Source organism: Cyprinodon variegatus, unplaced genomic scaffold (assembly GCF_000732505.1).
Source record: "Cyprinodon variegatus isolate N-32 unplaced genomic scaffold, C_variegatus-1.0 Scaffold640, whole genome shotgun sequence".
NCBI classification, from domain to species: domain Eukaryota; kingdom Metazoa; phylum Chordata; class Actinopteri; order Cyprinodontiformes; family Cyprinodontidae; genus Cyprinodon; species Cyprinodon variegatus.
In genome coordinates, this window is record NW_015151093.1 from 365,789 (window position 1) to 392,930 (window position 27,142).

At 38.0% G+C, this 27,142-nt stretch overlaps 1 protein-coding gene across 1 annotated transcript; it reads right to left on the bottom strand.

The window, feature by feature from the left end:
• Nucleotides 1-575: 575 nt before the first annotated feature.
• On the bottom strand, nt 576-26,853 carry card10 (caspase recruitment domain family member 10). The gene is made up of 24 exons (XM_015393399.1): nt 26,805-26,853; nt 18,916-19,155; nt 18,322-18,459; nt 16,734-16,920; nt 16,444-16,582; nt 14,123-14,326; nt 13,924-14,043; nt 11,136-11,261; nt 9,865-10,041; nt 9,668-9,772; nt 8,042-8,078; nt 7,894-7,931; nt 7,723-7,811; nt 7,592-7,638; nt 7,398-7,497; nt 3,990-4,173; nt 3,737-3,860; nt 3,355-3,595; nt 3,157-3,226; nt 2,939-3,041; nt 2,695-2,853; nt 1,806-1,918; nt 1,583-1,698; nt 576-1,488 (listed from the first exon to the last, which is right to left on the bottom strand). Exons 1-24 carry the CDS (start codon nt 26,809-26,811, stop codon nt 1,281-1,283), a joined length of 3,072 nt encoding a protein of 1,023 aa, XP_015248885.1. The 5' UTR covers nt 26,812-26,853; the 3' UTR covers nt 576-1,280.
• Nucleotides 26,854-27,142: the final 289 nt, after the last annotated feature.

Below are 27,142 nucleotides of genomic sequence, written 5' to 3' on the forward strand. Positions count from 1 at the left end.
CACCTTTCAACATCTTTTTCTGAATCAAACATTGTAGCATGGCAGAGAAAATTCATGTTTGCAGTTTGACGAACACCTACTTGCTTCTGATGATTTCCTTTAGCTAACCAATGAGTGTTTGCGTTCTATGACTCATCCAATTACACTAGTTTTCACTAGATGTGGATGGAGCCAATAATCTGCAGTGGATGGAGCACATGATGTGAAATAAATATTTATAAACATTAAAGCAAAGCCAAGAGTAACGAGTAACGTTTGTTTTCAAAATGTAAGGAATAGAAAGTGCAAATACTTGTGTGAAAATGTAATGAGTAGAAGTCAGAAGTAGGAAGATAAAATAAGTAATGGAGTAAAGTATAGTTTCATAAAAAGTGTATTTAAGTACAGTAAAGAAGTGTTTGTACTTCCCTACTTGACACCTCTGCAATTTATTAAACTATTATTAAACAGCTTTCTAAGCATCTCTACAAATAATTACCATAAGTATAACGCTTGTTACATTATAATAACTTATAATAATAACATAACAATATATTGTATAGTAAAAGTAAAAACTAATAATTTCTAATATTCATATTAATTTAGTGATAGTGATAAACAAACCATCTTTTACATCAGCTTATACAGGAATAATAAAAGTATCAAATGTTTCAACAGCAAATTTGTGATTATACTGAAGAGAACTTCTGGGTTTTATTTTATAAGTTCAGTATAATACTAGGCATTTACAAAAAACAACAAAGAAATTCCTTGTTAAATAAAAAGCATGGTTTTGCAGTGTAATGCATCATTATATTCCATTAAAAAATAAAGACAACAATAAAAGAAATCCAGACCAAAATGCTGTCCATTTTACTTAAACATGTCAAGAAATGTGCATGGCCTTTAAAAATATCATAAAAAAAGAATTCACAGTAGTCCAGAAAGTAGGATGTATTCGGTTGCTGTACAATACTAACCATTTTTTTCTATAACAATATGCCTTATTAAAATGCACAGCTTTTAAAAATATAATAAAACTTTTCATTTAGTGAAAAGCCTGAATGTAAAGACATGCTGCATATTGAAGAATTTCCCGCAGACTTATTTGCAGCAACAATAGCATGAAAATTAGGATTAGGAAGGAAATAGTTAACATCCACATGCTTAAAAGACTGATCTGGTTCTACTAAAATTCAAAATGTTCTTTGCACAAATACTTAACGTCATAGCCACTATAAAGACCAAGGTAAGGTTTAGTACCTTCTCCTCTACCATCATAATCTAGTTTGTGTATCTATCTAATGCAGCCGGTCAAGTTCAATCCATGCTACTGCCCTCTGCTGCCCTTGGATTGCATTGCGTAAGGCTTCCAGCAGCTCCTCGGTGCAGCTCCAGGTGTTTGGCTCCACAGTGTAGTAAAGAAGAGGCAGGGTTTCCAGCTGCAGCTCCTCGGCCTGGCACACCTCCTCCATTATGTTGTCCTCTCCACACCTCGGAAAAAACTTCCTGTTTAAAATCACACCAACACATCTCAGTAAAAATGGTGCTCTTTAAAAGTAACATTATTCTAGCTTCAACATGGGAGAACGACTAAATCTACCGTAGCTTCTTGTGCTTTTTGTTTTTAGGGCGAATGTGGATGACAATGGGGTAAATCCCCTGCCTCAGCAGACCCTCAACGCTGGGCAGCCCCAGCTCTAACAGACAATGCCTGTCCTGGTGGAGATAAAGGGGAAAGAATGGGATGACAACATGCCTTCAACAATGTGTTTGGGTTCTGCTTTTGTGCCACGCAGAACAAAAGAACACCAAGTTGTTTTTACCTGACTGATCACATCCTGTATTGATTCCAGCCGTATTCCCAGATTCTGCTCTGGACGACAGGAATCCAGCAGAAATATCTTTTTGTCCTTTTGTTCTGAAGCTTGAATAGGCTCTAAAAATAGGAAACAGAATGAGATGTTGGTCAAACTTTACATCCACATGATGCTTTATAGCAGAGGTCTTCACGACCCCTAGTGGCTCTGTGACGGTACTGCATAATGCGAGATATTTCCAACATTTTTTTTCACATTTTCTTTTTATTTAAAAGATATGATTCCACCATCTAGCTAATTGATAAACAGAGACATAAAATAATGTAATTCACTCAGAAATGCATCCACTGAGTGGGCACACTAGTTTCTGAACCTCCATGCATAAGTTAACCCCATCCATAACTTCACACACTTTATATTTGCAAAAATGTTTAAGTTATTAGTTCTGCACTTAATGCAAAATAACAAGCAAGTTGTTCTCAGCAACACTAAGTAATAAGTAATGTATTAATTGTGTAATCTTATTAAACATGTACAGCCATAAGGCAGGTTTAACATAATACTAAGCCTTATTTATTGGAAAATGTAACATATTACACATATATATATCTGTCTGTATGCATGTACAAAAGGGAGTCCTTGCTTTGTTTCTCCATCAGTCTTGGATTAAAAAAAATATTAAGTTCAAAAAAATCATTTTGAAAATACTTTATTGATCTCAAATGGGAAATTAAATGAGGACCACTGCTCTAAAGAATCAGAATAAACAGAAGCTTTACTCTTTAAGTGTATAAAGATGTTTTAACTTCTTCATTATAAAAAAGTGAAAATCGTTAATCATTTTCTTTCCACCTCAGAATTATTTTCTTCTTGACACATTTTTTATCATCCTCACCGGGCAGACATGTGTTAAAGTTCAAACCAGACTCCGCCGGCTGCAGCAGCCTCTCTATGAGCCTTCTGGACAGAAGAGAAGGTGAGAAGATGACCGGCCGCTTAGTCTGAACCTTCACCGGCTGCATCAGACTGTATGGGATCAAATGGTCGTCATGACCTGCGGAGGGGAGGAAATATCTATAAGGATAATGCACTATAGATGAGTAGAAACGGATTGCTGCACATTTGGAGGACGAGCTTACGTTTGCTAAGCGTGTAAAAAACCTGCTTTGTGGAATCGCTTCCCCGAGAGCTGGGATCCACCGCCTTGACCAGTCGAATGCGGTCTGGTGTTTTCTTTAAAAACTACAGAAATGAAGCCCAGTAATACAGCATTTAGAGCTGGCCGTTCAGAGGGTCAGTTACATTTTAAATTATAACCATAAATCAAACTGAGCATGTTTCACGTGAACAAACCCACCATCCTCTTCTTGAGGTTCTTTTGCTCCAGTGACATTTTACGTAGCTTTATCAGCAATAACTGCTGCGCCCTGGAAAAGAGAAGTCCTGCATGTTAAAGGCAGTGAAAATTCTCTAGTTCGATTCCAATCCACTAACGCTGCATCTTCCTAAAACATCACTACTAATAAAGCAGTTAATTCCTTCGTTTCTGTCCAACCTGTTGTAGTTGGGAATGGTTCCAGTCTGCAGGGTTACGGCCGTGTCGTGGTCCACCAGGGAACAGCGCCACTGGTATTTCCCATTGTGCCTTGTGTCAGTGACGTGTATGATGTCATCGCAAAAAACACCCATAGTTGGCGGGTCACCATGAGGCTCCATGTTGAGATTGACACGTGCATAGAAGGAGTCCGCGCCCACAAAGGAGGGTGAGGAGATCTCTGAGCAGAGCTTAGAGTAGGCTGAAAGCAGGACACAGGAGAATGAACAAGAGGAGAATGGAGGAATATTCCACATAAGATTCCTACAGACATGTCTGCAGTCTGGAACAATTTTTTTTAGAGCTGTTAGGTCCTTGAAAAGAGTCAAACCTGCAGACTTACCTTCTAGGTTACTCTGGTGTTTGAGCATTGAGGGTTCGGCCCACCACTGCAGAGAAAAGTGGGCCACTTCAGCAGTGCACTGAACCAGCTGAACACTTCCTCCGCCAAACAGAACCCCATCCAACTGAAGAACGTTAAGACAAACACAGGTAAGAAAGTCTCAGCTTCACCTACAGCTCCAGACTAAAGCTGCAGTAACTTGAGCGTTAAAGTGTTTGTCTGAAAAGTCTTCATGCAATTAGCAGAAACCAACCTCTAGCAGCTTACAGCCCTCCTTCAGTCCACACTTTTCAGCCAGAGAGCCTGCTTTCACATGGCTGACGAATATCCCTGTTCGATTTCCACCAACTATGGTGATGTCATCAGCCAGACTGGCTCTTCCCAGCTTTGGTGAGGAGGACGGGCTTGAAGGTAGAGAGCAGGGTGAGGCTGGCTTCCTGAGAACAAGAACAAAACCCAAATATAATCTGGTATAAGTCTAAAAAAATACAGTTAATGTGGATTATTCCTTTGTGCAAAAATAAGGAAATGAAGAGAAAGATCAATGGTAACTCTGAAGCTGTAAACTCTAAAAATCTGAGGTTTATTTTAAAAACTTGCATACACACCATAGATTAAAAAGTTGTAAAATGTTCATAGTTTTAATTTTCATTCAGTTTTTACTTTCGATTTTCAATTCTTATTATTTTATTAATATTACTTAAGGTTTAATTTGCTTTTAGTATTGGTTAGTTAAGATCAGTTTATTTTATCTTAGTTTCAGTTATAGGTTCAGTCTTTTATGTAACATGACTTACATACTGGGGGTAAGACTAAAAACAAAATTAATAGATAAACAAAATAAAAAAAAATGAATGAATGTCTAATAAAAAGGACAGACTGCTGCAGGAACACAGATGCCCTGACTGAGGAAACAGCAACTGACCTTATATTAATGCATTGTGATGAAGACACACATAAAATACCCACATTCTCTCAAAGAATTTAGTTCGTTTTAATTAGTTTTGTAAACTTATTGCACTTTCAATTAGTTTTAATTTCAAGGTCGAGTTTTTGTTCTTATTCCAGTTAACGATAATATTTGTTAAATTCTCGTTTTCATCATTGCGTTAATTTTAGTAAATGATCATTAATATTTATGTTACGCACATAACAGGACCTGAAAACAGCAAACACCACTTTCCAATCAAATGTTGTCGCCTATGATAAACAAAGATGGTGTGACTGTGACCCATATGTATACAGTACACACATTTTGGGCAGGTGAAATGATGATACAGTTAATGAGCATTGAAACCGAAGCCAAATTGCACCATAAATCCTCTCAGACGTTAAATAATTTCATGTAAAACTTTTGTCGTAGATGTGAAATAGCATCATGATGTTATCATGCAGTCTGAGGCGTAATTAGAAAAGAGGACCCGTCACACATAAAAAAAGGAACATAAGACATAAGGTACATAAAAAAGAAATATATATATATATATATATATATTTATATATATCTCAAACTCCCAGGCGTGGAGTGTTAGAGGTTCCGTCATGGGAGCATAAGCTCTTACATGGGATGTACCACCGAAACATAACCGAAGTGGTAGATATCAGGTAATCCTACAGATGACTAGACAAAGTCAGACTAGAAGAGAAGAGAAAAAACTGGAAGGTCAAGGCATCAGTGGTGCCCCATGTCATTTAAGCCCTCAGGGAAGTGACCCCTTAACTGGAGGAGTGGTTAAAGCAGATCTCTGCAAACACATCAGACGACTTGGTCTAGAAGAGTGCAGTTCTAAGAACAGCAGAGATACTGCAGAACCCTCAAGCTCCCAGGCCTCTGGTAGAGGACCTTGGAGGGAAAAAGCGGGTTAGGGTTTATATATAACGTCCGTGGAAAAGGGCAAGGCCTTATGCCACAGACATCCTGTTAAAGATCCAGGATTAAGAATGCGCCGGTATATCCAAATGAGTCGACTTTTATTTTATTTTTTGCGGAATTTTTTGTCTGTAACTCATTTTTTTTAAAGTAATTGGGCTTTAGTTAAATATTTTGTTTATTTTAAGAGATAAATATAATTATTTAATAGATAATATAATTTTTCTGCACTGAAGCACTTCATTTAAACTGTCACAAATCCATCAAAGTCAAAGAGGCGAGACTCCATAGAAACCAAGAAGTCTGATTGGCTGTTTCTCTCAGAGCACGATAAGACAACTTCTGGTTTTCTCTTACTCTAATATCAACACTTTTGCATTATTATTTACACATTTCAAGTGTAAATAATTTCCAAAACGTGTTGCCATTTATCTACAGCACATTAGGTCAGCGATTCCAGCCTCTAGATCCATAGTTTGGTAAAAAGTTAGTGAGAAAACATGAGCTGACTTTACTCAGTGGGCTGGTCTAACTTTGATTCTGCTGAAGTCTCTGGTTGTTCTCACCACTCTAGACCACAGTTAGCTGTCTCGTAAGCTTATAAGATATATTTAAAACAAAGCAGAAATATAGAGGCTGGATTTCTTCAAATATTAATTTGCTGTAAAAAAACCCAAAAAATGCTACATGTTTTTGAAGTTATTTCCACCTTTTCCATTGATAATCTTAACTTCTGAATAAAAACCAGGAAGAATTTTTTTTGTATCTTGCTCAGTGAGGTACAGCCAACCATGTGTCAAGTTTTCCAAGGAGTCCCGCCTCCTCAACTTTGATGGAAGTGTGACAGTTTAAATTATTCCTGGTGTGTTTCAGTGCAGGAAAATGATTTAATTTATGATATCATGAAACAGCTATATTATCTATAGTACGTATATAATCACTATATTTAATATACCCATTAAAATTAACTATCTATCGATTAAATAAATTCTATATTTATTTTCAGTTTTAATAAGTAAATGACACATATGGAAAAATTATCTTATAAAGTCTTCATTTGTTAAATTGTAGCACTTGTCATCCTCCATATGTATGGAGATGTTTGCATTTTTTTTGTTAGGTAAATTAATTACAGCTCTTAACTGCTCTGGGTTTCTTATTACCCACCATTGTGGCCATCAAACATATTTATCTGATATTCACCAACACATCCATTCCTACTTTGGTTAAACTATGATTAGTTATTTTTGCTCTCTTTCCTGCGGTTGCCATGGGTAACCTTTAAATAACATTGATCTACATTGAATAACATCACATCTGGATGTGAATGTGAGCGTGTAGAGGGCCAAACATGAGGTGGAGCCTTGGATGAATTCTTTAAGGTACAGCTGTGATTTCTAAAGGTGTATCTCTAGGTTTAGTGAGTGTGCATGGTATTATAAACAGATTTTCATTTGCTGCATGTTTTTTTTTGTTTGTTGTATTTTTGGTGCAATATTTTTTAAATGAGACGCTTGGCCATCAAGGGACACAGTTAACCAAAAAATGAATGTCTTGTTCTACAAGAAAAACACTATGATGGTGCTTTTATGGTGCTGTGCAGATGTTTTTTCTTTAGCCTTAAAGGGGAAGCAGGTTAGAACGAATGGGGTAGATTGCAGTTATAATGTTTCAAAATGAGAAAAATTATCAAAATTATTTAGAGATTGTTTAGCTGTATTCTTAATTCCCCATTTTGCATCAAACTTTAGCTTTCTTTCCCCATTACGGTGATTTGTGTTGAGGTGGTACCTGGAAACAATAGGGCTGGATGGGTTGACCAAATCAGGGGGAAAGAGATGAGAATGCAAAGAGGTCCAGGAGTCCGACAGCGAAGGTTCACTCTGTTCCCCTAAAGGAAAAAAAAAAGGCAGCATTTTTTAAGTGTGGTTAATCATCCCCAAATAAAAGCTGTCAAGCTTGAAGCCAAACTGTTGTAAACATACCTGGAATAATATCATTATCATCACTGCCCCAAGACTCCAAATCAAAGCTTCATAGAAACAGAGAAATGACAATGTGGTTAAAACAACTGTAAAATACAGCTAAAAAGGTCAAAGTGGAGGGATAAACTCACTCTGAGTTAAACCGTCTGTTGATGGAGTTCATGCATGGAGGAAAGGCGAACGTGGATAGACGATTTATTTGCTTTTCGTTATCTTTTAACTGAGGAAACCAAAGCAAATGTTAAAATGGTGATTCCTGCTCAACGAACATACTGGGGTCGAACATATTTTGAAAAACTCACCGAGCACACCAGGTTCTCCTCTGAGTTGTAAACAGAATCTAAATGAATAGAGAAAATAAAATTATAAGCTTCTTTATATAAAAAAAAAAAAAAAAAAGTATAAAAGTATTTTTCATTGAAAAACCATCTTTCAGTTCAGTTTGCTAACCCTCAGAGTTCTCAGTGCTTTGTCCACTAGGTGGCGCCTGCAACAAACAAAACATGAGACATTGCATCACTTCTGGGAAGTAGGATTTGGTTGGACATGTAGAAACTTGCTGATAGTTACATAAGATGGTTTTACACCAGGCAACAACAAGACTAAATCTAACTCAAGGAAATACATTCCTTTCATAATAAATTGACAGAAGGAAGTAAAGGTGTCTGAGCAGGATAGGGCAATGTGAGTCATACAAATCCTGTCTCACGATACGAGGAAAAGCATTGCATTCTAAATCAACATAGATTAATAAAACATACAGAACAGATTACTGACAGTAGAACCAGATACCTAAATGTGTATTATAACCAAGCAGCAATAATTATAAAAACTGAGGGAGGGTAAGCTAAGGTTTTAGCGTTATTGACATAAACATACACACATTTCTAATTTTCGATTTTATGCAATTTCTTTCAAAAGATCTCCATGCAACTTGACCCCATTTACATTTTTTAATGTAGCAACACGCATTTTAATGACTTTCATTGGGATTTAATATGATAGAGCTTCATAAACATTAATGCTTAAGTTTAGTTTTAACATACACATATGCATTTCTTCTTCACAAATGGGCATTGGAACCCACATTTGATAAATTTTAAGTAACAACATGTTTAGGATATGTTGCTAATAGCATAGCTTTTAAGTCTTGCCACAGATTCCCATTTTAATTTAGGTCTGGACTTTGACTAGGCCCTTTAAATTCATTAATATCGTTCGATCTGACTGATTCCACTGCAGCTCTTGTTGGAAGTTTAACCTTTGCCCCCAGCCTCCAGGCTTTTATAGCATCTGAAGGACTTTCTTCCAGAATTTCCCAACGCTGGTCACCCCTGCTTTAGAGTTACCATAGGCCATCTGTTTGCTTCTCTGATAAGCACTCTTCTACCCTTTGAGTTCAGGTGAATTCATATGTCTTGGTAGAACATAGTCTCTGTCATACTCTTTCCATTTATGGCTTATTGAATATTCCCTGAGATTTTCAAAGCTGGGATATTGTTTCATTAGTTTATTCTGTTTCTTTCCTCTCCCTCTGACCTTCAAAGAAAAGCTGGATTCATAAAGATAATCATACACGGACTCTTTTTACCAATGTGGTCATAGGCTGTTTAACTTTTTACTGGGTGTTAAATTTTATTTTAGGGTGTCAAAGTAAAGTGGGGTGAATAAGAATGCATACCACGTTTGTGTTTCAGTTTTCTTCAAACTTAAGGTGTATGCAGTGTATCGTGCTGATTCAAAACAGGGTTGGGCAACTTGGTCATGTCGTGCAGCTTTTGAATGTATTCCTGCTCCAGCACCTGAAGCAAAAGGCTAAATTACCTCCTTTGTATGTCAGCAGATTTAGCAGAGGCGTGGCCATTAATTTTTCAGGTGTGTTGGAGGAAGAAGCTCTGCTTTTTGCAGCTCTAGGATCGACGTCTACTTCGGTTCTATTAATTAAATCCTAAGTAAACACAAAATCTTTACCTATAAAGTAACAAAACGTGGAAAACGTCCCTTTTAAGGAGCTAATGCTTCCGTCAAAGTTTATGAGTTCATCTGGATCACAATGGGACAGAGTCCAGCACTGACCTTCCGTAGCACCAGATTAGTTCTGCTGAGCTGAGGACTCAGATCCAGGTCAAGGTCACAGCACGGGCCGAAGCACTGTTCCTCACTGCACAGAGACAGGTGGGACTGGAGAGCAGAAGCATGGAATAACCCATGTGTAAAATACTCTCTAACAGAAGCAACCAAATGACACTACGCTGCGTTCAGTGTTGACTCACGCAGTTCAGGCAGGGACTCTGCTGTATCTGCTCCCGGCAGCGTTCTTGCTCCTTCTCCAGCTCTCTCTGCTGCTGCTCCAAGTTGGCCTGCAGCTCTGCAATGCGTTTACGCAGGCGGTTCTTATCCAGCAGGCAGTCAGTGTACTCCAGCTGCAGGCTGTCCCGGCTGCGTAAAGCCTGAACAAAACACAAGTATAGACCAAAAATTACAACTAGAAGGCAAGTGTTGCAATAAACAGTAGAATTGCAATTGCTTTGTGTTTTATCCAATCCAAATATTTTATTATTATGGCCATTTAGTTCAGCTAGTCTCAAACACAGTGAAACAACATCTAATTTTAAAACCTGTTTTCTTAATTTGGTCAAAGTTGCTAAAAAGTTGATAATTATTTATAGAGGAATTATCCAACATCTTTAGTCACTATGTCCTGACATTTAAAGTCTTCATCCCAGTTGATAAATTCTTATAACTTTAAAAAAAATCTACAGACAGCAGTAAAACCCTTTAGAGACAACCTTTACATTTCATCTCTGCTGTTCTGACAGAGGGCAATGGTGAGGTTTCAACAGCACCAAATTAGTCACACCTCTGTTTTTGTAATGTAAACAAAATGTTCAGCTTCCTTTCAAAATGTTCAACATATTCTACATGAATTAAATATTGGTTTCATTGAAGTAAAAAAAAAAAATAAATAAAAAAGCAACACCTAAAATGTCTGATCATGTTTACTAACTTGGAAAGGGTTAATTCTTTATCTAGCCATGCTGGTTGTTTAAACAAACAAAGTCAGAATGCATGCGATCTGAGGGTCGCCTGACTTTAGCATTGTTATGAAATGACCCAAGAGTTTTCAACATGCTGAAGCAAGCTACACCGCAAAGCAAAGAACAAAAAAACATGAATCAAAAATTGCATACATTTGGTTGAAACAAGAGTTAGAAAAAAAATATCAAGACTGCTTTCCTATGAGCAGACTTTAACCAGCCATTGGAAACACGAAAGGTTGATTCCCTACAGTCCAGCCATGTAAAACAAGGGACTGACCTAAATTATTTTGATAAAGCAGTGATTAAAAACATTTTGACAACAGCATGCAAGTCTGAATAAGGGGAAGTAGGTTTCGGCGAGGAGCACACCATACATGACACAAACTATTGAGCTCAGTTAACCAATTTCCTTTCAGTGCAGTATGGTGGTGACAGTATTATTATGTGGTCTTGCTTGCAAACCGTTTTAAAACACTTACTGAGGATGGTTTTCTCTAAATTACCTGGTCTCTCTCTTTCTCCAGCTCCATGATTTGGTTGAAGTAGGAAACGCTCCTCTTCTGCTCCGTCTCCCAGTCCAGCTGGAGAGTCCTGACCTTCAGTTGCAGCTCCTCACACTGCGCCTCCAACTGCAAAAAGTTTGCTTTTACCTCCAGTACTTAAAGCAAGAACATCTGTATTGCTAGAGTTTTAAATAACGGTGGAACTAATTGCTGTAACACTTATATGAGGCCTCCCATCATCTGGGTGAGATTTTATAGTAAGTATTCATAAAGATTCAGCTTTACCACATTTTCTGTTATATCCTGGTTAAAAAAAGACTTTCTTCCCTCATAACACTAAAAGACAACAGTGATTTTTACCACCAACAGATAAATTGAATGAAGCATATTTAGCAGCATATGCTTCCTCATATACTTTTTGGATACATCTTTGCAATCATGCAGATCTGTTTTTAGCGATTTTCTGCTCAGCAGATCCCCAGGTTGGATGAACAGAACAATGTCATTAAACATTCATGTTTTTCTAGAGATTTTTGAATGGATTTAAGTCCGAGTCATGGTTGAAGACTAAAAGATATGTGTGAGAGTATGACCCATTCTAAGAAGAGCGGCAGATTAACACATTGAAGCAGCAGCATCGTCTGTTTCAGTCTGTTAATTTTCTTGGGTGTAAAGTTTTATTTTTTTTTCAGAGTGGTCCGTTTTTAAGCATTTGGGTTCAAGTGAAAGGAGCTTTTGAAGTGTTCATGATGCAAGACATTTTTGCTTCTTCCTGTGAAGGAGAAAGATCTATGAAACAGTGCTCAAAGACCATAAAGACATGAGTGATTGAGTTTAATGTAGGGTGTTCCTGGAAAGAGTCCTCACAAACCCAGCAAAACACATTTAGGGAAAAACAGTTGCTGTATTTGTAAAATAGTGAAAAAGAAAAACACATAAACACATCTAAACCTTGAAAGAATCCTGACCAGGGATAATGAAGATGTTACATCTGACATTTTGTAAGTTTTAACTGAAAAATATCTTTAAAAGAACTTTTTTATTTGACACTTTACAACTAAAACCTTGTTTGATGAGCAGACTGACACCTCAGTTGTTTAGTGCCGATGAATCTGAAAGCCTGTGGCTTATTTTTCTGAATTTATTTCGGGAAGGAAGTTGCCGTGCTGTTCTGCAGACATAATGTCAAGCGTGTCCATGTTAGATGGGTCCAAGCAAGCCCATCCATCCATCCATCCATCTTCCTCCGCTTATCCGGGGTCGGGTCGCGGGGGCAGCAGCTCAAGTTGAAAGTTGATGAGTGGGAATGGCATCCCCCTTCTTAAAAAAATATTAAAAATCTTCCCCCTTCTTTAATGACCATCCCCCCATACATCCCCTGTGAAATTTTATCAATGGATGTGTAAAATTCTACTATATATTAATAGTAATGGCAATAATAAATCCCTTTCAACATTTGGCAGGCTGTGGGCTTACGAGTTGCCTGAGTAGAATAGATAAAATTAAAGAAGTGGCCTACCATGATTATGAAGCTGATCCCAGTGGGATATGTGTCCCCTGCATTTGTCCCTAACTATGTAGGGGCAGTGATAGACATGCCAGTCCAGGGACTGACTGCAGTTCTACTGTAAGGATCCTTGGTCAAGCTCAATGACTGGCGTACCTGACATGTGACAACCATACCATGCATAGTGCTTCAAGTTAATATACTATATTAATTGGGCTCTGTATGCTGCCACCATCCACCAAAAGTGAGTATCCATCCCCCTTCTTTTTTTTTATGACTACAGGTTATATTCAAGGTAGACTTAATGGATACTCAGAAGCAACCGGCATTCAACTGAATTCCTACACCAATGCAACTACAGGTAAGGTGATAAAGGAAAAAGAAAAAAAACAACTTTTTAAGTCTGAGGTAGAACAACGAGAACGAGCAGAACAGTGCTGCAGTTCTATATTTGTCCAATAGTGGCGGTATCATTAGAAAACGCCATCATGTCTTTTTGGCTAGTTCGCACGGCATGCCTTGATACTCAGTTCTGATATTTTTATGAAATCCGATTCTTTAGCATTGCTGTTCACATTTCCGAATGCAACTTGTATTTTATCTCCTTTTTGAATTGCATTCATACAACTCAAGTGTCCCGCACGCTCAGTAGAGGACGCAATGACATCACAAGCTCTTTGTTTACGGAAGTAAACATGGATGGTATTGCTGGAGCGCGTCTGGTGATCTTTTTCCACCTCAGCCAGTGCATTAACAATACAACCTTTTCAAGATGGTTGAAAATAAAGACTGCTCTCTGCATTATTGTCAGTCACGGTTGTTGTTGTTGCAAACAGGTCGCATATTAAAAGATCGGATACGTATCGGATTCAGGAAAAATCGGACCTGTGTAGTTCAGACTGAAAAAATCTGATACAGGTCGCATACGGGAAAAAAAACTGATTTGGGTCACTTCAGGCTGCTGTGTGAACGTAGCCTTACAGACTAAGATGTCACCTAAGTTCATATGTGTATGCTGGCATACTTTTGACCATAGTGTATCTATATTAAAAAATTCTATTTCCATTTTTGTTAGAAATTGTAAAAGCTTATAGTGAACATTTCTGACTTTGTTATGACCAGGTGTATCAAAAGTTTACATTTAATCAGTCTTTGAATGTAAAAAAAAAAGAAAAAAGTAAATGGGAAGCCTGGGAAGTATCTGGTTGCCCTGGATAAATGTGTTTTTCTTTTCCTTGTCTCTGNTATCTGGTTGCCCTGGATAAATGTGTTTTTCTTTACCTTGTCTCTGTTCTCCTCGGCGTTCTGTAGCTCTCCCTGAAGTCTGGTGATGATTTGACAGAGCTCCTGCCTCTGTTCTGCAGCCTCCCTGCGGTCCTGCTGCAGGATATCCATCAGGGCCTGAGATAAGCAGAGACCCTCTTATTAGAACATTAAATGACCTCAACATGCATCTTTTTTTTAATGTGCATAGACTTACATTGACTCCGGGGGAGGGATCTGAGTTTCCCTTCTGAATTTTCTTGCCTTTTTCATTTTGAACATCAGAGGGCTGAGATGGCTTCTTTGCTAAAGCAGAGCCATTTATCCCATTGGAGAGACTATGGCTTCTGTTAATCTCTGGACCGTTAGCTTTGTCAGGTCTCTTATCTGCCTCAGCTAGTCTGGACTTCAGCTCCTCTACCTGTATGCAGAGAAAGTAGCTACTAAATATGCTATCTAAACATGCATTTACAAAATTTGTTAGTTCTTATTTTGTTGCAACACCAATAACTCTGTTGTGGTATATTTCTATAGAAACAACAGAAATAACAAAGATAGTAAATTTAATATAAGTGCTTCCTGATCAAACCTCAACGCCGTCTCTTTTTGTAGAAGCAGGAAAAACAAGCAGAGCAAAAAAAAATTCTGTCACCATGGCTGGATCTGCTCAATTGTGTATTTACTCTGCTACTGTGGATTTTAACAGAAAGTACGAATCTTGATAATGATATTATCATTCATCTGCGACCAAGCGAATCATAACTGAGGCATTCCCTCCACATGCTGTAAAAGCGGAAAGACCAAACAAAGAAGAGGAGTTGACAGAGCTGCAAAGGTGCCTGGAAATACTTTGTTTAATACTCAAATTTAATGCAGGCCCCCTCATGTATTATAAAAAAGACATACAGGTTTTATTTGCCCAGAGCTCCCAACATACCAGGTGACACTTCCCCGTGTTATAATTACAGTCTCACATATATTGTTATACAATTTTTTGTGACGTTTTTCAGTCAGTGTCACATTTTGTGTCATAATAGATTAAAACAGCATATTGACACAGCATATTTAACAAGACATCTACTTCAATTTACAGGCCAAGAGAGTATTATATAAGATAAATTGTGAAAGTTTATTGTTAAGTCTATAGGAACTGAAGAGACCCACTGATAAGGTGAGCAAATCTCCAACAAGACAACTCTGCAGTAAGAAAGTCACCAGAACTGTACCTTAAACATGTCCATAAACCAGTAGACAAAGAAAATATTTAGATAAAGGTGTATCAGATAACGTGTAGAAAATATCCCATAGGCTAGCAATTTCCTCTGCGGAACATGGTAGTGGCGGCATATTGTGGAGATGCTTTTCTTCAGCAGAGATAGTGCTCCCAAGGTGTAGTTAGAGGATAATGCCAAATTGAGTTAAAAACTGGGCAATTCGCAAAAAAAAAAGTTTAAACAGGGGTGTTTAGTTAGGTATGAATGCAAATAAAAGCTGCATTCTTTACCATTTTAAAAGCAAGTACTATTTTATTTTCCCCTCAGAAATATTTACTGCTTTAAATTGCATAACGTCTTAAAAAGTTTGTAGTTGTGATGAAATAAAATGTGAAAACATTTAAATGGAGCTAGCAAATCAATAAATCAAAGGGCCTGTAATATGATTAATCAACTTTTATGAGCTTTTAAAAATGCTTTGATTCCTTCCACTCTCCGCTCTAGTGTTTATGTCATAGCTGCTCCTTAGTGAACAAAAATTGATTTGTTGGCTTAGGGGTTTTGTTTTTTATCCTCTCATTCTCTCTGTTCCTCCTTTTCTTTTCCACGCTCAATATTTCAGTGTTTCTCTGCCCCACTGTTACTGACAGCCTCAGCCCCAAATAAGGGGCAACAGGGTGTCTGTCTTCAGTCTGAGAAATTGTACAAATCATAACATCAAATATTTTCTTAGATTTATTTATACACATATTTTGTAAAAATCAGATAAGAAATAAGAATGAAAAAATATCTTTATAGGACAGTTCTATGCTCAATCCCCATTAGAACAGCAAGGTTGATGACATGACTTGAGGCATAGCAATGGTGCCTATGTGCGTAATGTCAGTAGCTATAGTGGAATAAGAAGTTGTCCTACCCACAAATGCATACAGATGATTCTTCATTAAAATGATGCCTATGCATTGAATTAAAATGTATTTATTCATGTCTGACTACTCCTCATGACCCCTGCTCTGAGCTGCAGTCCCTCCCTGTCGTTGAAAATGGTGTGTATTGATGTGAGAGGTCATTTTTGCTTAAAGTTGAAACAAAGTGGGTCTCTAGTACCTAATTTTCACATATGAAGAAACAGCACTTTTTTAAATGAAAGTGTTTTGGCTATAAGAGGTCACGCTTTTTTGCTCAGCCTTCCTTTAAGAACAGCTTGAGTCTAGAGTTGAAAAACAGCTGAAAACAAGTTTGATATAGAACCTTAATAATGATCAAGTTAAAGATATACATTTTTTTTGTTAAATTTTACTGCAGCTCTTCATGGTGGACCTACCTGACTCAGCAACTCTCTTTCTCTAATGGTGGCTTTGTTCTGCTCCTCCAATGCCCTGGAGTATTTCACCGCCTGTTCAAGGTGTCTGTCTTTCAGGTTACTGAGCTCTCGGCTGGCTGACTCCCAGTCTTGACGCAGCCTAAACACACATATAGGAAACATGAGTTTTCAGTTTAGATGTTCAATCAATTAGATGATCTCTGTAGGAAAAAAGTATTGATTTCAGTAGCAAATATAACATAAAAAAACTGAGTGATTAACCTTTTTCCAAAATTGTTAAGGAGACAGACCTTTCAAGCAGCAGTTTGTCGTGCCGCAGCTCCTGAGCTTTGCGTTCGGCTCGGCTGCGCTCGTCTTCCGCCATTCGACAACGCTGAGACAGACGGCGCTCACATAGGCGGCTGTTTCTCAGCTGCTCCCTGAGTTTACGCACCTCCAGCAGCAGAAACTGAGTCAATCCCTCTGGACCTTCTTCGTCTGTGAACACATTTCCGGTTCAACAATTTGATTAAAGGTTTGATAAGTACAAATTTTTCTACTAGGTAATCTATACTAACATGTTATTTTGCCAATAGTCCTATTTCCTCCTATTTCATTCTAGTACATGTTTAATCTCACATATTCATCTTTCCCAGGAAATGCTCTTTTGCAGTCATATCACAGATTATGACTCAATATTTTAAGTGGTCTGGACTGTATTTTAATCATTCATATTTAGACAGTTAATCTGGATCATTCTACACAGAACAAACATAGCTATGAAAACAAACTGAGATTTTTAAGAGCTGTACCCTACTTGTTAAAGACTCACAAAAAAGAATCTTTTAGGGATTTCTCATTACTAGGTCTATGACATTATTCATGAAAGTTTCATGTTTTTCATCTGAAAATTAACAAATTAAGAGAACATGGTTTCCCAAAATCCTGACCTTAAAATTCAATATGGTCACTTAGCATGACCAATTTAGCGATAACATCTCTGTAAAGTAATGTTAATTAGCACCTGATTATCTAATCTCAACAGTTATTTCTACTTTGTGGATTTGATATTTAGTATTTAGTGAACCAACTGCTACAGTCTTTAATCGTATCTTTAGCAACTACTGCTAAAACAGTTAGACTGGACACTTATCGTAGCAAATTAAAATTTGTCCCAAACGCGGACTGGAAAATAATTCAAATTCTTTTGATATAATTTAAAAATCTAAATTCAGGAGGTTTAAGGCATTTTGGTGAGTTTACATGTGGATAGACCATAGCATAATAGCCAACAGCACTACCATCTAAATTAATTTATACTGGTGCTACTAGACGTTTTTCTTTTCTTTTTTATTTCTCTCTTTAGAGATGTTTCTGATAAACCTACAGTAAAATCAGTGCATTGAATTAATTATTAATTGGCAGTTTATCATTATAATCCCTGCATCGGAGCTTATTTTGATTAATCCAGCAAATAATTAATGTGAAAATTTCGAATTAATGCCCATAAATGCAACTGATGTACCAACCATGGTACATGAAACAGTCTAAAAAACACTGAACTAGATTCTAAAGATATTAGAATCAATCATATTTTTTTTATTAGGATGGGGTTTTACTGATTTATTTCAATATATTTGGAAAAAATATGTGGTAATCTTTTTACTACTAGTCAACTCTGGTGCTTTTTATACAACTGTTTAATATTCTCCTGAGGACATTTTTATTTTAAATTCAGTTTGTTGATCATTATCTGCCTTTTTGACTTTAGCTATGAGTTCCAACAGCTTATTGCTGTATTGGCACATTTTCACTATAGTTTTCGCACTTTTCCCCATTATGAATCCATGATAAATAAAGAGTTTAATGGTGTACAGATGTAAAGTAAGAGTTCCTTGCCCAGTATGAGGGAACATCGCTGCGTCGGCGGTTTTCCTGTCAGCTGTGTGTACTGATCTGGATGGTAAAACTCCAGCGACTCCATGAAGGCCTGAAGGCCTCTCTGGCCCTGACCACGCAGAATGTCCAGCAAACGACCTGTGAAATTTAAGACAGCTCAGAAAAAAAACCATCTGGAGGGAAAAGAGCCAACTGATACTTAAAATGAAAACAATTCCACTCTGTTAGTCTTCTCTACAAAAATGCTGCCTCTTTGATGTGTGGAATCGTCCCTTTAGTCAAGATGAATGTCATAAATGTCTGACATGAAATGACTCACAAAGTACAGTAGAAACAGCTTTAGGCAGTGTTGATGCGGGTACCTTTTAGAGCATCAATCTTTCACCTTTATGTCCGTCCACTCCTCCTACTGTCCCTTTAATTACCAACTTATGTCACTGTTTCATAATTCTTGGAAGTTTATCTTACAAATATAACATCTTCCTTTAATCTGGTGTTGTGTCTTCTGTTGTTTTATTGAAAGAACTATAGTTTATTCAGATGAGATTGCTGACTGATGTTGATCCCTGATGGGATGATTAATTGCTCCCCTACCAGCCTTGCTGATGCGCAGCGGATACTGCGTGGAGTTGAGCACTTCATCCTCATCCTGCTCGTCGATGACCTTGCACTGCCGGAGATATGGGGTGAGTTTTGCCGGGTGGAGGATGCGGGTGAGTTTGTGCCGCACTCCCTCCACACGATCCCACAGCTCCTCGCAGCGCTCCTCCGACCACTGGGGGGAGGATCTGGCCTCTTCCTGATATCCTTCGCCCTCCAGCCAGTCTGTTTCACCTGAACATAGACCAGAAATCTGATGGTTTAAGAAAGGATGTTTTCAGGATGGCGCTTCTTTACACTGATTACCATCAGTTTACTAAAACGCATTCTTGCAACTCTGCGACATGTCTCTCTCTTCCAGTCCTATCTCAGCTTTATGTGGTACTTTCAGACATAGCACATGTCCACTATCAGACTAAATAAACATTCCCGAGGGAAGTCAACCGGAATTTGTTATTGTCTGCTGGCTTTTATGTATCTTTATATCTGTGAGAGTGCATGGCTAGCAAATAATGTCCTATTAACACAAACAAACCTTTTTGGAATATGTAATTTCTTAAAAACAATTATCAACATGTTCTCTTTCAAAAATGGAATGAATTCAGATGAACATATGCAATAGATCGTAGGTTTTACTCCACCCTGAGTTAAAAAGATGGGAATCTGCCAGGGAATTCCCGAATGTTTTTTTTGCCCCCTCAAATAAGCCATCTAGAATCCTTGTTATATACTCTAGGTATCTTCCTAAAAGAAGGATTTAACAGTTTTAAGATTACAAAATAAACAACCATCTGTGAGGAAAAGAAAGACATCTAGATGAGATAAGAACACAGTGCAGGCTGAGGGCGGAAGCACACATATGCTCATAAAGTGGGAATAACATCTCTACATCCTCTCATGAAATGACTGGAATAATATGGGTTATTCTATGAATGCATATTCTCTAGACTTAGACAACTTTTTATTGTCACTTTATATAAATAGAGTGTATACAAAAGAAATTGTGTTTAATACAGCTTTCCAGACAGTAAATCAACATTTCCATTCCATAAAGTGCAGCAGAGATCAAATGCAAACAGTGTGGGAGAAAAAACATTGTGCAAAAAATGCATTAATATGGACGTTGTGAGCATTAAATATATATGGTGCAAATATGCAGTATTTTTGGTTTGGTGTTATCAGTGTGATGCAAAGTCTGTGACATGATTTAGAGTTTTTCAACAGTTCAGCAGTCTGACGGCAGTGGAGAAGAAGCTGTTTCAGAACCTGCTGGTCTTGCATGGAATGCTGCGAAGCCTCTTCCCAGAGGGCAGCAGGGAGAATAGTCCACGGTGGGGGTGTGAGGGGTCACTGATAATGTTATGGGCTCTGGACATGCACCGCTTGGATGAAATGTCTGTAATGGAGGGAAGAGGAGCCCCGATGATCCTCTCTGCTGTTTTCACCACTCTTCTCACTTTCTTCCAGTCTGAGGTGCTGCAGCCTCCACACCAGACTGTGAGACAGCTGGACAGAACGCTCTCTATTCTGTAATGGTGGTTAGGACTGGTGGGGGCAGGTGGGCCCTCCTCATCCTCCGAAGGAAGAACAAGAGCTTTGGTGCCCTTTTGACCAGTGAGGTGGTGTTTACAGTTTGTCTTTTCTTATTTTCTTCTTTCAAACTTAAATCTACTTATTCCATTGGCAAATGGTCTCACTAATGTGCTCAAAACAATGGAAAATCCATCTATTTTGAGCAAGTACTGATATTTAAAATTTTGCAGTGTATGTATGGTGAAAATCTGAATAGTCAAAACTTATAAAAGCTTAAATATACACATACTGTACAGCCCAAATAAAAATGGGTAAATAGTTGGGATGTGTTTCACAGTTTAAGCTGAGCATGACTCTCACTTTGAGATGAAAGGAAATCAATTAGGAACAATCAAGAAAGCAAATAAAGGGAAACCTATTTCACTGTCCAAAGAGGATTTAGTTTAAACTCAGAAACTTGCAACATGCAGAGGGTCTATTTTGCTCCCAGTCCCACTAGTCCACTGTATAAAATGAAGGAAGCAATGTGGAAAGAGCTCTCATTTCCTCCATTTCAAATCAGTTCTGTTCATTAATGCAGCATGATACCAATTAACCACGAATTAAAATATCTTATTTTGATACAAAATTGTATAATTAAACCAGTCACAATATATAGACAGTAGAAATTAAAATAGAAATTTAATATTAACCAGAAATCCGCACCTAGGTGACCGAAACTTGTTTCTGAAGCTACAACAGGAAATGATCTCAAACAACCCAGACTGGTTTTGCAATACATAAAAAGTAGTTAAATATTGGGCCTCTGGAATATCACCAACCTAAGCATGCTCAATCTATGCAGAGATTAAGCTTAAATGTATGGAAAAAAATCAATGTCAACAGTCTCTAGAATTTCTAATACTGTTCTTAATGCAACTTACTGTATGTTAAGGAATAAGACAACAAAAAAAACAGTAGCATGCAATGGTTACCCTTTTAAAAGTAGTGAATTTGCATTCTCTTCTATTAATCCAGCCATACAGAAGAAGAGCTCAAATACATAATTGAAAGCCCATCTTTGTTCTGACATCAAAGCCAGTAATGAGTGCATGTCAGCATCTGACCGGAACAATCAGTGGCCGAGTATGTTAATCTAACAAAAGGTCTTGCCCTGTGTGCTCATGTGTGGCAGTGAAGACTCTGTAGGTCATTATCTCAGAGCACAGGAATGAAAACTAATGCGTGACTCATGTTCAACAACCTAAAAACAAACCAGCCGACCACATCCCAAAGCTTTCTCTGTGCATTCACTCCAGGAAGCAGCAACAGAATATTTCAATAAAAGCTGCAATTTTTTAATCCAACTTAAACATATCGATGTTATCAGTTATCCTCATATTTACCAGAAATAATCCAGAGAACTATTTCTGAACTAAACACACTGCAACACAACAACAACTCCATCGACCCTGATTTGAACTGCAAGCTGAATCACATCACTTTTTTGGTTTTTTTTTTTGATACCCTTGGCAACAACAAAATAAGTTGTTATTGAGGCTATTTATCCATCACATCTCTGCTGTTTCCAAGTGTGTTATTAAAACTATGAGTAAAAGCTAGCAGCTGGAGGGTTTAAAGCAAACAGACAGGTTAAGGCGTGTTCCTGGATGCTTTGGAAGCACTGTTATTACCCAGAAATGGCCAAAAGAGACTTTGCCCTCACATGATCACCACAGCTCAGTACTATCAAGACAAAAATGCTCACAATCTGTGATACCTGCTATCTATGATAATTCCAGATACTTAAAACAAGTAGTTATTATCAAGATAAAGATCTGTTGAATGTTCAACGGATAAATAAAGACCAGAACAAAATAACTTGACTAATGGGTAGAACCTAAATCTAGGATAAAAGCAGTCAATGTTTGAACTATTTATATTCATTATTAATTCATGCAAATGATCTTTCTGAACTAGTTTTCAACAGATTGATCTATTGATAACTTGTAAAACACTCTGGCCTGTTTGGGCAGAGTTTTTCTGAGCTTTAAAGGCGCCTTAACTAGCACTAGATTCTGGGGCCCTCTCCCAGTTAAAGGGAATACTGTTTTTTCACATTGGGCCCTTGATTTTACGTTATTACATCATGTTCTACTCACCCATATGAGTTTTGTGTCATTTGGAGCTGTTCTGAAGATATTCCATTAAGTTATATCCAAGTAACGTCTTCCTATGGGCAAAAGAGTTGAAGGCACAAACTAAAATGTTCATAATTTATCATTTATCATTCATAACATGTAGGTGAATAACTGTCCCCCAGACATCCGCGGTTAAATTTTTTTATAATTGAATCTTTTAAAAACAAAGCGGAGTGTGTATGACGTCATCCGCAGGCGCTGGCTACTGTTCATTCATCCTGTCCTCTGAACTGCTGCTAGTTTTACTCACATGCCTAGAAGATGTCTAGTGCTACTAACACAGATGTCTGCTCTTGAAATGGAATTGAGCGATTTTGTTTAGCTAGCCGAATTAATAGAAAGGGTAGAGCGTAGCTGCCTGTGGCCCGGGCCAGACATGGGCAATGTGGAGTCAACAAGTCATCTCCATGTCATGTATTTGTTTTACCCAGCCACTGAAGCAGGTGAGTCCAATCTTCACCGTGAATTAACCTGTGCAGATTGGACTCACCTGGTTAATTGGCTGGGTAGATTAAATACTGTACATGACATGGAGATGACTTGTTGACTCCACATTGCCCATGTCTGGCCTGGGCTGCCTGTTATGACTCTAGTCCGGTGCACGGATGACGTCATACGCACTCCGCTTTGTTTAAAAAAAATATAAATATTAAAAATATAACCATGGATGTCTGGGGGACAGTTATTTGCCTACATGTTATGAATGTTGGCGTACCATAAAGAATACATTATGAACAATTTAGTTTGTGCCTTTTAGTCGTTGCCCATAGGAAGATGTTACTTGGATATAACCTGACCGAATATCTTCGGAACAGCTCCAAATGACACAAAACTCATATGGGTGAGTAAAACATGATGTAATAACGTAAAATCAAGGGCCCAATGTAAAAAAACGGCATTCCCCTTTAAGGCTGATTTATACTCAGAAACCAGGTCGTCTGCATGTGTGTCGCAGTGGACGCAAATGTGCCCCGCTTCTTCAGCAGACACTCTGCTGCATCTCTCTAAAATTGTAGGTGACCGCAGACATTGCTGCAGACAGGCGGCCTCTGATTGGTCAAATCTACACCTACACTATGCAAATTTCTTGTTTGGTACCTTCCTAGCTTGTTTTGTTTGTATGACCGCCATTGTGGAAAACGACTCGTGAAGATGGACCAGCTAGAAGAGCGAGGTGCGCAAGAACGCTGGGACCCTTTTCCACCTGGATCCCCGCTCTTTTTCACCCTCATGTCTCTCCGTTGTCGCAAAAACTTGCCCACACTTCCTTACTGCGTCGGCCGTATCTAGACCCACAGCTAGTTTGTGATTGTCCCTCTTGGTTCGTGGCGTGGAATAACATATTACAGACTGCGCTTTAATATCGGGCATAAATTAAAAGTATCACACTGCTCTGGGAGTATAACCAGCCCTTTAGCCTGTCTGTATTTACTTTTACATAATGAATCTAAATTTTAAGTAACGAAAGTCATCAGAAAGAACAAGGGGTGGCTATTTGTTTAACATCTGACTTGGAATGCACTTAGGAGGATGGACCTCCATGCTGCTTAAATACATCGGCGCTCCAGCTACAGCTTGCTCTGATGTGTGCAAACAAAATTGACAAAGACTCCTGGATAAGTGTTGAAACGTCTTCAAAAATCTGAGTGAAAGTCCAGTTGTCTTCCAGTTAAAACCTGTTTTGTGATTGCCACGACCTGAATGTCTAAGAATTTATAGACAACACCGTACAAGATTCATTTGAACGTCCAATCCCTTCAAAACATCAAGGATGAGCTCCAGGATAACGGCCTTCACCTTCTTGAAACGATGGATGCTTGTGTGTTGGCTCTAACCAAAACTGGGCTTTCTAAGAGCAACAGTGATTTAGACTTGGAGCTTAAAGGCTCTGGGACTCCTGTTCAGCTGGATAGAGACAATGAAATACCAGGGAAATCCTAAAGAGGCGAGGTCTCCATATATATCAACAAATGGTTAAGCAAAAATGACAAAGTCCTGGAGTCTATGTGCACCCATGAATGAACTGCTGTTAGTGTCAGTCTGACATGATTTCCACAGGGAGTTCTCTCTGGTATTTATCACAGTGGTTTATGTTCATCTCAAAGCCAACATAAAAAACAAAGCTATTCTAAATAAGTGAATTCATGGAGTAATTGGAGCTTTTGTCCTCTGATGAATCTGTTTTTATAATAGGTGATTTTTACTATTGCAGGCTAAGCTCTTCCCAAACTCATTTTTATGAGTATGTTACCTGTCCTACTCATTTTAACAAAACTCTTGGTCTCACCTATGGATTAAGGATATAAATAAATCATTTTTGATTCCGCCTTTGGTTTCTTCTAATCATAATCGATTCACGCGGTATCCATCTACAACACTTTTAAAAAGAGAGATTGTCCAATTAAAAACTGTGAAGCAGTGGACCAAGGATGCAATCCAGCATCAACAGAGCAGTTTCTGACGTTACTCATCTAGAAGGAGAGCAAAATCACTGCATGTGGTTCCATCAAGTTCTGGAAAGAATCAGGTGCTCCTGTTTCTCAAGCCATTGCTAAATAAGAAAATAAACTCATAGAGAAAGGTAAAGAAGTCAAGTGATTGGTTAGAACAGAATTTAAGAAAGCTAAACTAATTTATAAGGAAAAACTTGAACATTTTAATCAAAATTATTTTAAAACAGAGTGGAAAGGCAAGTCATATATAACAGGGACTCAGAAAGTACATAATTTACACTTCAAAGTAAATGGATTTAATTAGTTTTAATAACTACCGTACTATCTTAGGTCTGATTGTGTTTAGAGGTCAAATTAATTAAATCAAATAGCGGATTCTTCTCCTCCTTCTTTGGGAAGGAAGTGCTTAATAGGATTGAAATCACATAGATAGTATTTAAGGGCGTCTTCTTACAATAGAGTTTGTGCAGACCAACTTTCCAGTGTTTTCCATTATATTTTAAGAAGTCATGGGGACACCAAAGGGTTCCAGCATTGAGGAAAAATTATTCCTTTGAATGATTATGGATATGAATCATTTGTAATGATGAGGCCAGATAAAAGCAAGAAATCATGATATGAGAGTAGCTAATAAATCAAACCCACATTATCACTGTACAGCATGCTCAGTGATGCCTAGGCTGTTGGAGCGGCTGTCTGTAACAACTTGAGTTTTAGATTTTACGTCAAATGACCGTTGAGTGTCTGGAGACTGAGTCTGAAATTAGGCCACCATTAGGTACCCTGCTGACTAAGCAATGGCATGAAGGTTCGGCTTAGAACAATTATGGCAGCTAGAGCTAAACCAACAAATATGGAGCTAAATCAGTCTAAATTTTCAGAAATACACATATGTGATTTATACATGCACAGGACAAGCTCCACACACACACAGATTCACTCAAGCACAAAAAAAGCATGTCCTGGAGCTTGTCCTGTGCATGTATGAATCACATATGTGTATTTCTGAAAATTGAGACTTATTTAGCCCCATAAACAAAACGTTCTATCCTGGGGGTTTAGTTTTAATGAATCTAACAATATAACATGTTTCCTCTGACTGAAAGTGAATTAACATTTAACTGTCTGGGACTAATCCAGACTTCTGGTCCTAATCTGATAGGGAATATATGGAGCAAGATAGATGACAAGGAGGCTTGTCTAATCTCAAAGTCCTGGATTGCATTAACACTGAATAATAATCAGAAATACCAGTGAAATTATAACAAGGCTGTGATTACTATACTATAGACTTTTTCTTTTCTACCTGGCTATTGAGAAGGGTGTATAACTATTTTTCTACATTTCTCAAAAAAATGTAGTGTAAACAATATCAACCAACCAGATAATTTATTTGTAAAACTGACACATTTCCTTTTGTCTCAACCTTTTAAAGTAAGATCCAAATTCTTATCAGAAAGGATAAAGATGCCTGATTGTATCACAATATTTTTAGATTTGATTTATACTTTACTTTATTAGTGATCGCTCCTGCATATGTCTGAGTATTATAAGCTTAAATACAAGTCGCACCTGATCATGCTGCTCCTTTAAAGCGCTACCTCTGACACACGAAGAGCTGATTTCTTGGTACTTATTAACAAAAACAATCTTTGTCAGATAGTTATTTCCTCGTTATGAATGAAACTGCCCTGCAAGCCAAGCTTAAGTGTCTTACCGCTCATCGTTTCTTTCAGTGGGGAATCAGACCAGGTTAAAGGCAGAGTAAACAGAGTAAACAGTCCAACATCCCGCTTTAAAGCCCTAACTACGAGTCACGGGTGGAACTGAAGAGTGGGTTGTATGACAGAGTTCAGCGATGAGCGCTTCCTGACAGGGAGCCGCGGTGCGCACAGGCGGGCTTTATTTTACGCACACACTCAGCTGCGCGCACAGCCTTCCTGCTCGGCGTATCTCTGCAAAATCAAATCCCACCGCTGTAGATGTCTCATATTACTGATGGCCCCTCTGTCAGAAAGTCGCTAACAGGATCCTCGGGTGGGAAGTCTGCTTGCT